The sequence below is a fragment of the Macaca fascicularis genome, chromosome 4, assembly GCF_037993035.2.
Source record: "Macaca fascicularis isolate 582-1 chromosome 4, T2T-MFA8v1.1".
In the NCBI taxonomy this organism is placed as follows: Eukaryota; Metazoa; Chordata; class Mammalia; order Primates; family Cercopithecidae; genus Macaca; species Macaca fascicularis.
The window spans coordinates 102,752,740-102,765,224 of record NC_088378.1 but is presented as its reverse complement, the minus strand read 5'-3'; the positions used below and the strand labels follow the sequence as shown (position 1 = coordinate 102,765,224).

Here is a 12,485-nt window from a genome sequence, read left to right as displayed (position 1 = left end):
ATATTATCTTAATTATGCTAATTAAAATAATTATGGAGTAGTTTCAGATGTGTAAGGTAGATTTGGCAATTGGTTCTTTAGAAGGGATCATTTTCTCTACATTATTGTGATCGTCATCTTCAGTCATATACTACATTTGAAAATTGCAGTATTATTTGTGGTTTCACAATCAGTATAACGGTATACTTAATCAGTATAATGGTGGAGATCTCCTACTCTTCTTTGTTAATTAAAACTGAAATAATATATTCGTTTTCTTATTAAAGGGGCCATTTGCAATCCAACTAAAGTAATTTATCCTCTGCAATAAAAATTGAAATGAATAATTTATTTAAATTTATTTAAATTTATTAAATATATTTCTAAGCATTGACTTGTATATTAACTATAGTTTCCTGTCAAGCGCTTCATTTGTGTTACTAAGTCACGAACTCATTCATTATTTACATTGAAACAGTATCCCAACTCATCATAATGTCTGAGGCATCAACTGTCATATTCGTATTAGTATCTCCATGGTACTTTTGAGCCAACTGTAACCTGTTTCAGTGCATGTATATGTTACACTCTATGTAGGTATACTTAACTGATTGCATGACATGTATTCTTTATAGATCAATGGCTGCTTTAGTGTAATTTTATATTTCTGTGTTAATGTTTGCATTACAGAAGAATACTGACTAAATATTTTCTGTGTGTACTCTTGCCAGTAGGCTATAGGTCTAGTGCTAGAGAAAGTAAATCTACAACATTAACTGTGCCAGAACAGCAAAGAACAACTCATCACCGCTCACGTTCAGTATCTCCTCATCGCGGCAATGATCAGGGAAAGCCGCGTTCACGTTTACCAAATGTGCCATTACAGAGGTAGGCTTTGAAATGGGCTCAGTGTCCCTGACAGTACATTTTTATTATAATGCAGTGTAAATTGCTGCAAAACTAACTGAAATGAAAAAATAGTTTGGTCAAATTGTTTTTTTCAGAATTAACTGTAGGCAAAATGCTTTTTTATTCTTTGTCCAGCCTATATGGCAGTCTATTTTAATCTGAATAAATTTCCCAGGGAGTAGAAATCGTTTGTGTCCTAGGAATAGTTTTTGAATAATTGGCTTGTATTCTGTTTGCTAGTTTTCTTTCTTGTTAGAAAAAAATTGTAGCAAATCAGAATTGTGGAGAGAAGTGGCAAAGAGGATAAGGTTAAGAGATAGAATGGACTTTGAAGAGTTTTAGAATTGTCTCTTTGAAGCAAACGATTGGAAATATAAATAAAACATATAATATACTGCTCTACTTCATTTTACTCTGATACACACTCCTGAAATTGTAATTAATTATGCCGATGAAAATTGTTTTTTGGTAGAAGTGTGAAAGAAGGTTGGAGAAATGCAGCCACAGGCAAAAACTCGTAGAAAATAAATACTCTTAACTCATTGATAAAATAGGTTTTGATTATGACGCAAATACTTTTCAGTGTTTATTTGCATATCACTGTCAGTTCCTTCACTTTAGTCTGTCTGCCTGTTTTGGGAAGATGAAACAATTTGACACATAGAATTTTGTAATCATTTTAGGAGTTTAGATGAAATTCATCCAACAAGAAGGTCACGTTCTCCAACCAGACACCATGATGCCTCCCGAAGTCCAGTTGATCATAGAGCCAGAGACGTGGATAGTCAGTATTTATCAGAACAAGACAGGTATTTGTCAAAATTATGATCTCAATGTTATGAATTTTTGTTCTGTTTTAATATATACAGATATTGTGGCATAGCACATTAGAGAGTAGAAGTATCACTCAAAAATGAACTTCTCTCAAGCAACAGCTGTTAAGATATTCTAAAATGCAACTCTAGGAAATATTTGGCTAATATTATATTGTTATAATTATCCAATTTCTTTTACAAAATCAGAATTTATGCTTAGACAGCTTTAAAGGTACAGCTTGTTGACTTAGATGTTGACCTAAATTATAGAAAGGAGCCTGCATAGGCAGTTTTCAAATACTTTATTTATTGTGGATCACAATATTTGAGGTATTAGTAATCATAAAAATTATGTTATTTATATAATTTAAAACATTGTGGATATATGTCATTTGAAAGTTAATTTCAGAGTTTCTATGAGAACTTCAATAATAATGTTTCTGTTATATACCTCTTTTCATAAAATCTCTTTCTAGAAAATGTCTAGAATACAAAATATTGAGATGAATTCTTACGGGGATATGTACTTAGATTTAATTCTGCATTTGTGAACTAATGTTTCATGGAAACAGTTACTATAAGTCTACATTATGAATCTGTTGCTTTGCATGCCCACAGACTTTCTTCTTGAAGTAACCATATACCTGTACATTTAGCCTGATTATAAGCTCAGGATCTGATTTAAGGTTTTGTAATATCCACCTTGTTGAATATTCTCTTCTGGCTTTTTAAAATGGAGAAACTTTCAGTAGGAGTAGGGTCATGATAGTGGTGCTAAATGATTTTTTCGCCATGGAGTCAAGGACACAGAACCCAAGTAGAACTTCTTAACCTACCTAATTGCCATCCTACTGTAGAAAGTAGGGTTGTGACCTTCAAGAATGGAGTTACAATAGGTACCAGGATGAAGAGCTGCTCTGAGGAATAGGATTCCAGACATCTCAGCTTGAGTTGAATGAGGGCTGTTTTATCAACATTCATTTGGGGCACCATGAGTTTAGGTGAGGAGGGAAAACACACGGCTACTTGACCAGGGCAGTCAATATTGTGAAATTAATTTGGATATAGATAAAGTATTAATTTTAAAATAAAAATTCTAATCAATTATATTGTTAGTTGGTTAATAAGAAACATAATATGGTATTGCATTTTCAGTGGCTATAAAAGCCAAGAAAACTACCACGCTTTAATTTGTTACAGAGATATAAAAATGTTCGGAGTTCCCATTGGTATCAGGCCAAATTTATAGTATTAAAAAAATACTCAGTTGTCTATAATTGGAAACAGATTCCTATATCTTATTTGAGGAATATTTAATTTTGTTTTGTTTTAATATTCTATAAAATCATTTTGAAATACAATGGCAAATCAGCAACAGCTAGGACTTCAATCATAATATTTGTACTTTATTGTTTAAAATTTTTAAATGCTTTCATGTTTATTTTTGTTTAACCTCTCAAGCAAATATGCTAGTGCAGACAATCTGGTTTCTTCCCTTTTCATGTTTTCATTGGCATACCATTGGCATAACCCATGTCTCATAATTTATCTGTTTCACTCACCACCCATCCTGTCTGTGCAGTGAGCTTCTTATGCTGCCCAGAGCAAAACGAGGACGAAGTGCAGAATGCCTACATACTACCAGGTAAATACAGGGATTTGGTAATGGTGATTGTGTGTGATGACTCTCTTTCCATTCTATTATTCTTCCGTCTCTCCCTTAGTGGTATTATTACAAGCAGGTCAAATAAATTTCCCAAGTATTCCAAATTTGTTTTGTTTTATATTGAGGTTATGGAAGACGTTCCAAATATATTTCAGTTCTGATTCAGGCAGACTACTTTGCCATCTCTACATTCAAAAATCCAGAGACCAGTGGGCCTCTCTGGGACTGTTTTAATTCCTAAAACTGAGGAACCAGTTTCTGCAATTAAAATTCTAAATGCTCACTGTGAGTGCCCCCAACCTTCCCACACATATTCCTGTCTAGTCACAAGAGGTCTAATCTGTGTATGGCAGTGTCGTTGTTTCATAATTGTGAGTTTGCTCTGTTTTAGTCTTTTTTTATTTCCTTTTAGAATTTATTGTTGTTTATATTGTTTGCTTTTGATAAAATCTTTAACAGTTCATTTTTAGTGGCTGAGCTTCAGCTTCTTTCCTGATGAAAAATGAAGATGTTCAACCTGATCTTAACTATCCTAGCCCACTAGTTGTCAGAAATGCTGCAGTACAAACTTTCCCACAAAGGCATATAACAATATGAATACCTCTTTAGAAGCGACAAAATATATACTTTTTGCTTCTAAATTGGAGCTTAGAGCCTGATGCTTTATGTTAATCTCATTACATCTTTAATTTCATATCCAAAGTAAAACTTCTTACAGATTACTCATGGAGCATATTCTATAAATACTTAATGTATATTTGAAATGAATATAGAAGTTAAGGAAGTAGTAAGTCAGTGAAACAAACTTAACACATAATAACCAAACTCAAATATTTTAGCCAATGAAAAGTAAGAGGAAAGAGAAGGAAAGAGGTATAACCGCAGTACTTGCGATGCAAAGACAAATGCATGATTTATGATGTCTGTGTGTAATATGTAGTTCTGCCCAATAATGCAAACAAAATTGGGCTAATAAAATTTGTTTGAACTTTTTACAGTCTAAAATTATACTACTGATAACTGCTGCCATGTTTGCTTGAAGTGCCACAGGAAAAAATCGAGGAAATTATTAGTTCTATTTGCTGAGAAAAAAATGTAAAATCATGCATATTATAAAAACCTACTGAAAGTCAAAGCATAAACTATCCAGGTTTATTATGACTTGTTCTTCTTAACAAACAATTTCATAATAAGAATGGTTTATTTACTAATTCTGAAAGTTTTCTCACAGTCCTGTTGATGTGACTAAAGCTGCAAAAGAAAAAAAAAAACACGCACACAAAACAAACACAAAAAAAATCATTACATTTTAAGCTACCTAGTATGTGCCTGGCACTCAGTGTGTGAATATTTCTAGGATACTCACACCTGTAGTCTAAATATAATAACTAAAGGTATTTTTTCTTTCCCTTATTTTGTACTTGTAATACAAAGTAATAGCTGCATCATTTTATACAATCTTATCCTTAAGAATGGTGCTTTGCTAATAATTCTGAGCTCTGCAAGTCCTATTTAATAGACTCTGTATGTTGACTTTGCATTTCCTGATTTAAGCAAATAATCATATTTGTATGTATACAATTTAAAAATAGATGAGTATTCAGTGAGGCAGATCACGTTCTGTAGACAGGTACTACAACAAGATAGGAAGCGGAAGCTGAGCTAGCCAAATGTGTCAGAGCAAAACGTATGTCACCAGTGGCTTTTCTCCTTCCTGTCTTTCATTCTGTAATGTGTAATGCTAAAAGTATGGAGATAGAGACAATATGAGTTCAAAAATATGTGCGTGTATGTATATATAATCTCTTCTATGTTTATATTCATGTATTTATAAAAATATATCTGAATAAAAACGAATGTCACAATGTGTAAATATATATAACCACAGCTTTATATGGATATATCAATAATATAATTTGGTTTCATATAAACTATGGACATTTATTATTTATATAACTATCCATGGCTAAAATCTAAAGCTTTCAAAATACATCATACCATGTTCACTTAGGACTTTTAAAAATAAAGTCTGAGGATTTACTAGTCTCCAGTAAACATAAGGAAAATAACACTTATTTAATAACAAGCACAGTGTTAAATATTTAATGTACTTTATGTCAATTTCCTGACAGTAATTATATGTTATGAATATTATTATCCTGATTTTAGAGATGAGGAAAAAAGCTAAGAAAGTTTATTTGACGACTAGTAGAGCAAGGATTCAAAATCAGATCTACTTGATATCTTCTGCTTAACTAGTTTTTCCAAAAATATGGAAACTTGTCCTATGAGATGTTTCACCAATAAAAGTTTTTGTGAGTCAAATACATTTTGGAAACTTTGCAAATGAAAGTGTCTACCTTGAAATTTAATACACACAGCATATTAAAGTCATGTTCTAAAGAAATCTGTATGTTTAATTTCTTTTCTCCCAAATTATTTAATTGCCCAACCTTTTTTTAGTAAAATGTGTCTCGAGGAAGTGGTAGTATAGAGAAAATGCTGTAGTTGCCTTACTGTATCCTAGTGTGTCCTAAATATTGTATACGTGTTATCATACACCCCTGTTAAGTGGATGTTATTTCTCACATTTTGTGGATGTAGAAACAGGCTTGAAGACTTAATCGAATTATCCAGGTCACAGCCAATAAGTGGCAAAGCCAAGACAGGAACTTGAACATTCAGACTATAAATTTTGTGCTATTTTCTAGCTGTTTCCCATTCTATGTTGGTCCCATTCTTGAAAAAAAAAAAAAAATCACTTTTGAAGCAATGCTTAGAAAAGTTTTATAGCAACCTATTACTAAAGATATTTGCCTGAGGTTAGGAGTTGAAAAGAAGACTCCACTGTCTAGAAAGGAGGCTAAATCTTTAGTTTCAGTAAAATTTGTCCTCAACTTGTACTTAATAAGGAGGAAGCTGAAGCAGGCAGATCACTTGAAGTCAGGAGTTTGAGACCAGCCTGGCCAACATGGTGAAACCCCATCTCTACTAAAAAAAAAGGAAAACAAAACCAAAAACACAAAAATTAGGTGGGCATGGTGGCAGGCGCTTGTAATCCCAGCTATTTGGGAGACTGAGAGAGGAGATTTGCTTGAACCCAGTAGGCAGAGGTTGCAGTGAGCCAAGATCACACCATTGCACTGTAGCCTAGACAACAAGAGCGAGACTCTGTCTCAAAAAAGAAAAGAAAATGGCATTTTAGTTCATTTTTTAACTGAAGATTTATGAGATTTCCTTTGATTTGATCATTAATATAAACATGATTAAACCAGTGAGGTGTTTGATGTTTAGAAGTCTTTGATAAATTTTTATTCCGTTCCCTCTTGGTTGTGCTTTACTGCTAGCTGAAGTAGACGATAGATTTTCATAATTAGTCAATTAAATTTATAGAACGTTATTAAATTATCAAAAAATATATGGCTTGAACTAGTTTGTCCTTCATGGCATAGACAGTCCAGAAACCCTCACAGATTTTAAAGGAATCAGGTGGTGTTGGGCCAATTTTCTGCCAGTTCAAAATCCATATTCTGGTTTGCATCTAATGCCTACCTTATCCTACTTCCAAAGGTAAATTTCCTGTGGTTGGGTCTGGATCCAGACAGAAGCTGATAAGTAGAAAGAACTTACTCCTCTGCAATCAATTCTTGGCTTTTTGCTGTTTTCTTTTTTTGCTGCTGTCTGGTACTATAACCAGCTGTGTCCCTGGAATGCTAGTCAACACTTTGTTTTGTTTTAGAACATTAACTCTTTTAGTCATACTGTAACTCCAAAATTATATAAATTAGTTGATTTTTACTTTTAGCTATGAGTTGTTTACTTCCATAGAAGTAGGCGTAATATTAAATCAGAGATTAAGTAGCACATTTAACTATTGATCAATAATTCCTAGAGTTTGGTCAGCAGGTATTTCTCTAATTCAGATAATTAAATAATGAGTATTTTATGAAGTCAAGTGTCTATGATTTCATATTTTAATAATTGTCTTCCCTTCAAAGAGTTATTGTGGTTCTTTTGAGAAAAAAGTGACAAGATTTATCTATATAGCTTTATAGGCCTCCTACTTTCTGAATATCTTAAAAAAATTGGTTTCATATATATTTTTCTGTTTCCTGCGTGTTTGTGTTGCTACGTTCCAGACATCTTGGTAGGCACTATAAAACATTACCTCCCAAGATGCCTTTATTACAGAGCAGTTCTCACTGGAATATTTACAGGTAAGAGCCACAACAGTGAGTCCCACCCAGTTATAAAGTAATTCCTAATCCCTTGCCTACTAAAAATAGAAAATTCACATTCTAATAAAACATTAAATAGAAAATATTTACATTCTAATAAAATATTCTTTTGAAATAATTATACAGTGAGAAACATTAAATTAATGGTATCTAAAATCGTTTTAACTATAAAACTTACTACTAGAATAATTCTCTAAATGAAATCTACTAACTCAAATGTCAGAAGTCTAGTTGCTTTGTCATTTGTATATTGTACTTGTTGATTTTAATTATAATTTATTTTATTTTTGTGTAATTTTAATTTGTGAAGCTCAGTTCTGCCTGCACATACTAAGACCAAATCAGTGACTAGACAGGACATTTCCCTTCATCATGAATGCTTTAACTCAAGAGTATTGAGATTTACTGATGAAATACTGGTTAGGTAAGAACATATGGAAGTGATACCTTCCATTTCTCTTGTCTATTGTTGTGAACCAAAAAAGTTGAGTTGTAAAATTATTTCTCCTCTGATGTCCTTCATTTTGTTTTGGTGTGGCATCTGTTCTTGGTAATGAAATTCTAGGCATTTTGTTTTATTGCTTTCTGTATCCAGTTTTTTTCATAAGTAGGTGTGATTTAGTCTCATTTTTCAGTCTGAGACACTTCTAAAAATTATGCAAAGCAATTTAAGCATAATCTTTGTTTAGCTTCATTTTCTAAACAAAATTTTACACTGTCATTCTGTCAACTCTCTCACACCCTTATGAACTGAATCCCAGTGATTCTACATTTTGTGTAAAGGGGACATTATTTTATGCTTTACTCTCTAACGTGGTCTTCCTTTCTTTGTTTTCTCTGTCTTTCTCTTCTACCACTGGATGCAATGCACTGGCACTAGTGAACTGCAGCCCTTTCTTGACAGGGCTAGGAGTGCTAGTACCAACTGCTTGAGACCAGATACTAGTTTGCATTCACCAGAACGAGAAAGGTATAAAATAAAGACTTTCTTAATTTCTTATCATTTGTACTAGTGATTTTTTTTCAATCACTTTGTTTTGTTTCATGACAGCCTCACAGGTTTATTCACTCATGTTCACTTTGCTAATTGTCTACATTTCCCCCTCCCTTATTATACATGTCTATGTAGAGATATGCGTACGTGGATAAACCCAAGGGTACACATACACATATTTCTATGAATGTTGTTGCAAATGGTGTGATGTAATTTGTAACTGCTTCTGGCTGCTGCTTTTCCCCTTTTGTTGCTGTTCAGTCGTTTTATTGACTATTCAGGAAGCCTTCAGTATGCTGATAATGTTATAGGGTCCAGTGAATTATCTGAAGGGGAGGATCACTTTCCTCTTAGTACCACTGATAAAGAGTATTTATAGGTTTAACAACAATCTTCTGTAAACTCATAACAGGAATTCTTTTTAAATAGAATACTTCCTTCGTATATCTACATTCATTTTTAATCAATCTACTCTTCAATATAATGTTTTACGATAAATTATACTTTGACAACAAATATGATGTTATTTATAGATTTCCTGATGCCTAACAAAAAGAAATACATATATACGTACACAGACAATTTTGCTTAAAACTTTAATGAATTCTGATTTCAATTCAAATATATTCATTGATGATGTGTTACACTGTCTCTTAGCTGTAAGCATCTAATTTTTCCATTGTGATGGAACTATTTTAATAGACTTAGTTATAATTGATAGTCTTGTTTATAATTGCTATCTCTTTTTAATTAGAGGTCATTCAGAAGATGTTTGCATACTACCTCTTTACAAATCCTGAAGAAAAACATTTAGTTGTGCTAATGTAACCCACTTCTTCTTAGTAGGCTACTCAAAGCTTTTCTTTAGGTATCTTTCTAATCTGAATCTATTCATTTATTCGTAAGATATTTATTTCTGGAATTGAACAATAGGTACAGGTGTGTATAGACCTTGTTTTAGCATCTTAAGAATTTACTTTTAAATTGTGTATTCTTTTATATTTGTAAAATGTGTAATAGAAAAAAGTGAAATTTAATTTGTCTTGTATCCCTTTTGTAATATAAAGTTTAGTTGAAATGACTATAGAGTCTTCTAAAATCATAATTGGAATCGTTTTGTCATTCTCTTTAGTCAAATATAACCCCCCCCCCAAATAATTTCAAGAGTAACAAGAAAATTTTAAAATATGTTTAGTTATTATTTTCTTACATGTTTCTGGTTAGTAGTAAAACAAGGATAGAAATTCTCAAGTCAGTAGAATCTTCTGACCATAGCAGCCTGACATTTTCAATATTATCCATATCAGTGCCATCTGATAGAAACATAACACAAGCTGATACTTTAATATTTCCTAGTCGCCATACTAAAAAGATTAAATTAATTGTAATTTTTTAACCCAGCATATTCAAAAAATAATTTTCACATGTCATTATTATACAAACTATTAGATATTTTGCACTCCCTTTTTTCAGCATAATAAGTCATAGATACTAAAGATAGTTTGTACTTGCAGCACATCCCACTTTGGACTAACCACATTACCGTGCTCAATGGCTTCATGTGGCTTGTGGCTTCTGTACTGGACAGTGCAGGTCTATTGTTATGGTGAACCTATCTAGCATGTGTTCCCTTGTGACACTGAAGCCACAGAGTTTATAAATCTCTGTGTTGGTAAATTTAAAACAGCTCAACCAGTAGACAAATAATCTAGGGTCAGTTGTTGCACAGCTTGTTGTAAAGTCCAAGTGAGTGTATTTACCTTGATTAGAAGAAGAAAAAATATCATTGAAAACATATATTCACTCTACATATTGAATAAAAAGGAATTTTTCATTTAAAAACTCAATGATAACAAGTCTTGGTATTATCAGTTATCCTAAGTTTATTGGGATCACTTTGTTGCCAAGAGGAACAGCAATTTTATGTAATGTAAAATAAACAACAATTATTTTATGTAATGTAAAATAAAACTTAGATAAGGTTTCATCAAATAATTACAGAAGCTGTAGATGCTTATTGGTTTGGAGGATAGAGACTACATGTACCCTTTGTGAACATGCCTATAAAGCAGCTTTGAAGCAGAAGATAACAATATCAAGAGTGGTGACTTTGTTATCTTTGGAGAATGCATCTGAAGCCCCCAGACAGTATGGGGAGAGTAGGAGAAGGGAGTCTTAGAGGGTTTTGAGGATACTTAATTTCTCTAATTTACCGCAGGGATTATTGTATTAATGTCTAATATATACATAGTAGATAAAATGTTAGAGCAAATGTTTTAAAAACTTAATTTTATATTCTTAAGAGATGAACATTATTTCTACAAATTTGTGAACTATGTATGGTCAAGCAATTTGATTATTCTAACCCATTTTGATTAACATTTACATGCCTTTATATCAACTTAACTCCTAACCTTTAATACAAGTTTTCTGTTAAGATAAAGGGTGAAATTGTCAAAGCACACTCAGTACTCAATATAATACTTTTCTAATGATTCAGAAGATAAAAGAGCAGCATTCTTTTCCTGAAGGAGTTGAAAACCATCAGATACACCTGTCTTTTCTCCCTTGTTACATGGTTTGGCCTGTTTTAACAGATGACTTTTGAATAATGCATGTAAAAAGCAGTTTGGAAAGGAAACCATTTTAGTTTAGGAGCACCTCCATTTCATGTTCTGTTGATTACACAAATGGAAAACATACTTATGGGTTACCATAATTCAGTGAATTATTCCAATTCAGTTTTGCTTCTTAAATCAATATATTTGAGGTTTATTTGTGATAAGAAATAATTTATCATTTATATCTTCCCATTTCCCTTGCTTCCCTGGATTGGCAAGGAGTGAGTTACAGGCCTGCTATTAACCTTTGTTTTTCTAGGTTTTCAAACAAATTATTACTTACATGTTCAGAAGCAATGATTTTTAGAGCCACTAGAGAAAACTTACTTTTCTTGGATGGTTTATCTTCTTCCTTGACCTTTCAGAGCAATCATATCCTTGATGAAGGCTTATGAAAAGGTAGTTTATACTTACTGCCTGCATTTTTTACCTTCCAGTAATACCTGCAATCTGACGTCTACTCATTCCTAGTGCTCTGTAGCTGTGCTGAAATTCTTCTGTGGTTTACATTGGCTCCCTAGTTGTTCAGCAGCATCTTGCAACATTTTACATTGCCCACGCTGTCACTTGAATCTCTCCTCCATTAAGTACCTCTACAGATTTTCTTAAAACCTCTGTTATGATGTCTCCTTTGAAGGCTTGTCTTTCTCCCCTGTCCCATAAAGATAGGTATTTCCCTAGCTCCACCTCCAGTTTTCCTCTTTTGTCCTACCATACTGTCCTGTTCCTTAAATTTTATTTCTATAAAAGGTTCCCACTCCAATACATATGAAGACAACCCTCCACTGTGATTGACCAGGCCTAAATTTCTAAATGGTGATGTCTAAATCAACTTCGTTATCCCCGCTTCAGTCCCTTTACAGCAAAATGCTTCCTCTTTCTAAATATTCCTCTCATTTTATGGTTTTGACATATAACCAGCCACATAATCTGGAACTACTTCTCTTCCTGCTCCGTCACAAATTCAGTCACAATAAATTCAATCACTTCCTTTGGAACAGGTCCCTCACCTTGAATATATTGATAGATAGCCCTTCTCCAATTCCAGTGACACTCCTGCTCCCATTAATTTTCTTAAGTTCTAATAGTCTTTGTTAACTTATATCTCATTTTCTTTCTATTAAAATTAAAATATTCTTCTTTGTTGTCTGCCTAAATATTCTGCTCATTGTTCAAAAATATAGGTTAAATACCATATCTTTGTAAAACCCTTCTTAACCTCCTCCCCTGTTCTCAGTCCCCCCATCAACATGCACGCATACT

The 12,485-nt window shown here is 32.8% G+C and overlaps 1 protein-coding gene across 50 annotated transcripts in view; it reads left to right on the top strand.

The window, feature by feature from the left end:
- RIMS1 (regulating synaptic membrane exocytosis 1) overlaps nt 1-12,485 on the top strand; it is a 493,077-nt gene that overhangs the window by 346,967 nt on the left and 133,625 nt on the right. For 17 of the 50 annotated variants that reach the window (XM_005552577.5, XM_045391120.3, XM_005552574.5 and 14 more), the window contains 4 exons: nt 711-867; nt 1,572-1,697; nt 3,286-3,348; nt 8,488-8,577. In XM_005552577.5, the coding sequence (XP_005552634.1) occupies nt 711-867; nt 1,572-1,697; nt 3,286-3,348; nt 8,488-8,577 (436 nt within the window). The remainder of the gene's footprint in view (nt 1-710; nt 868-1,571; nt 1,698-3,285; nt 3,349-8,487; nt 8,578-12,485) is intronic. The other 33 variants (XM_015449220.4, XM_045391119.3, XM_074037678.1 and 30 more) reach the window with 3 other exon arrangements.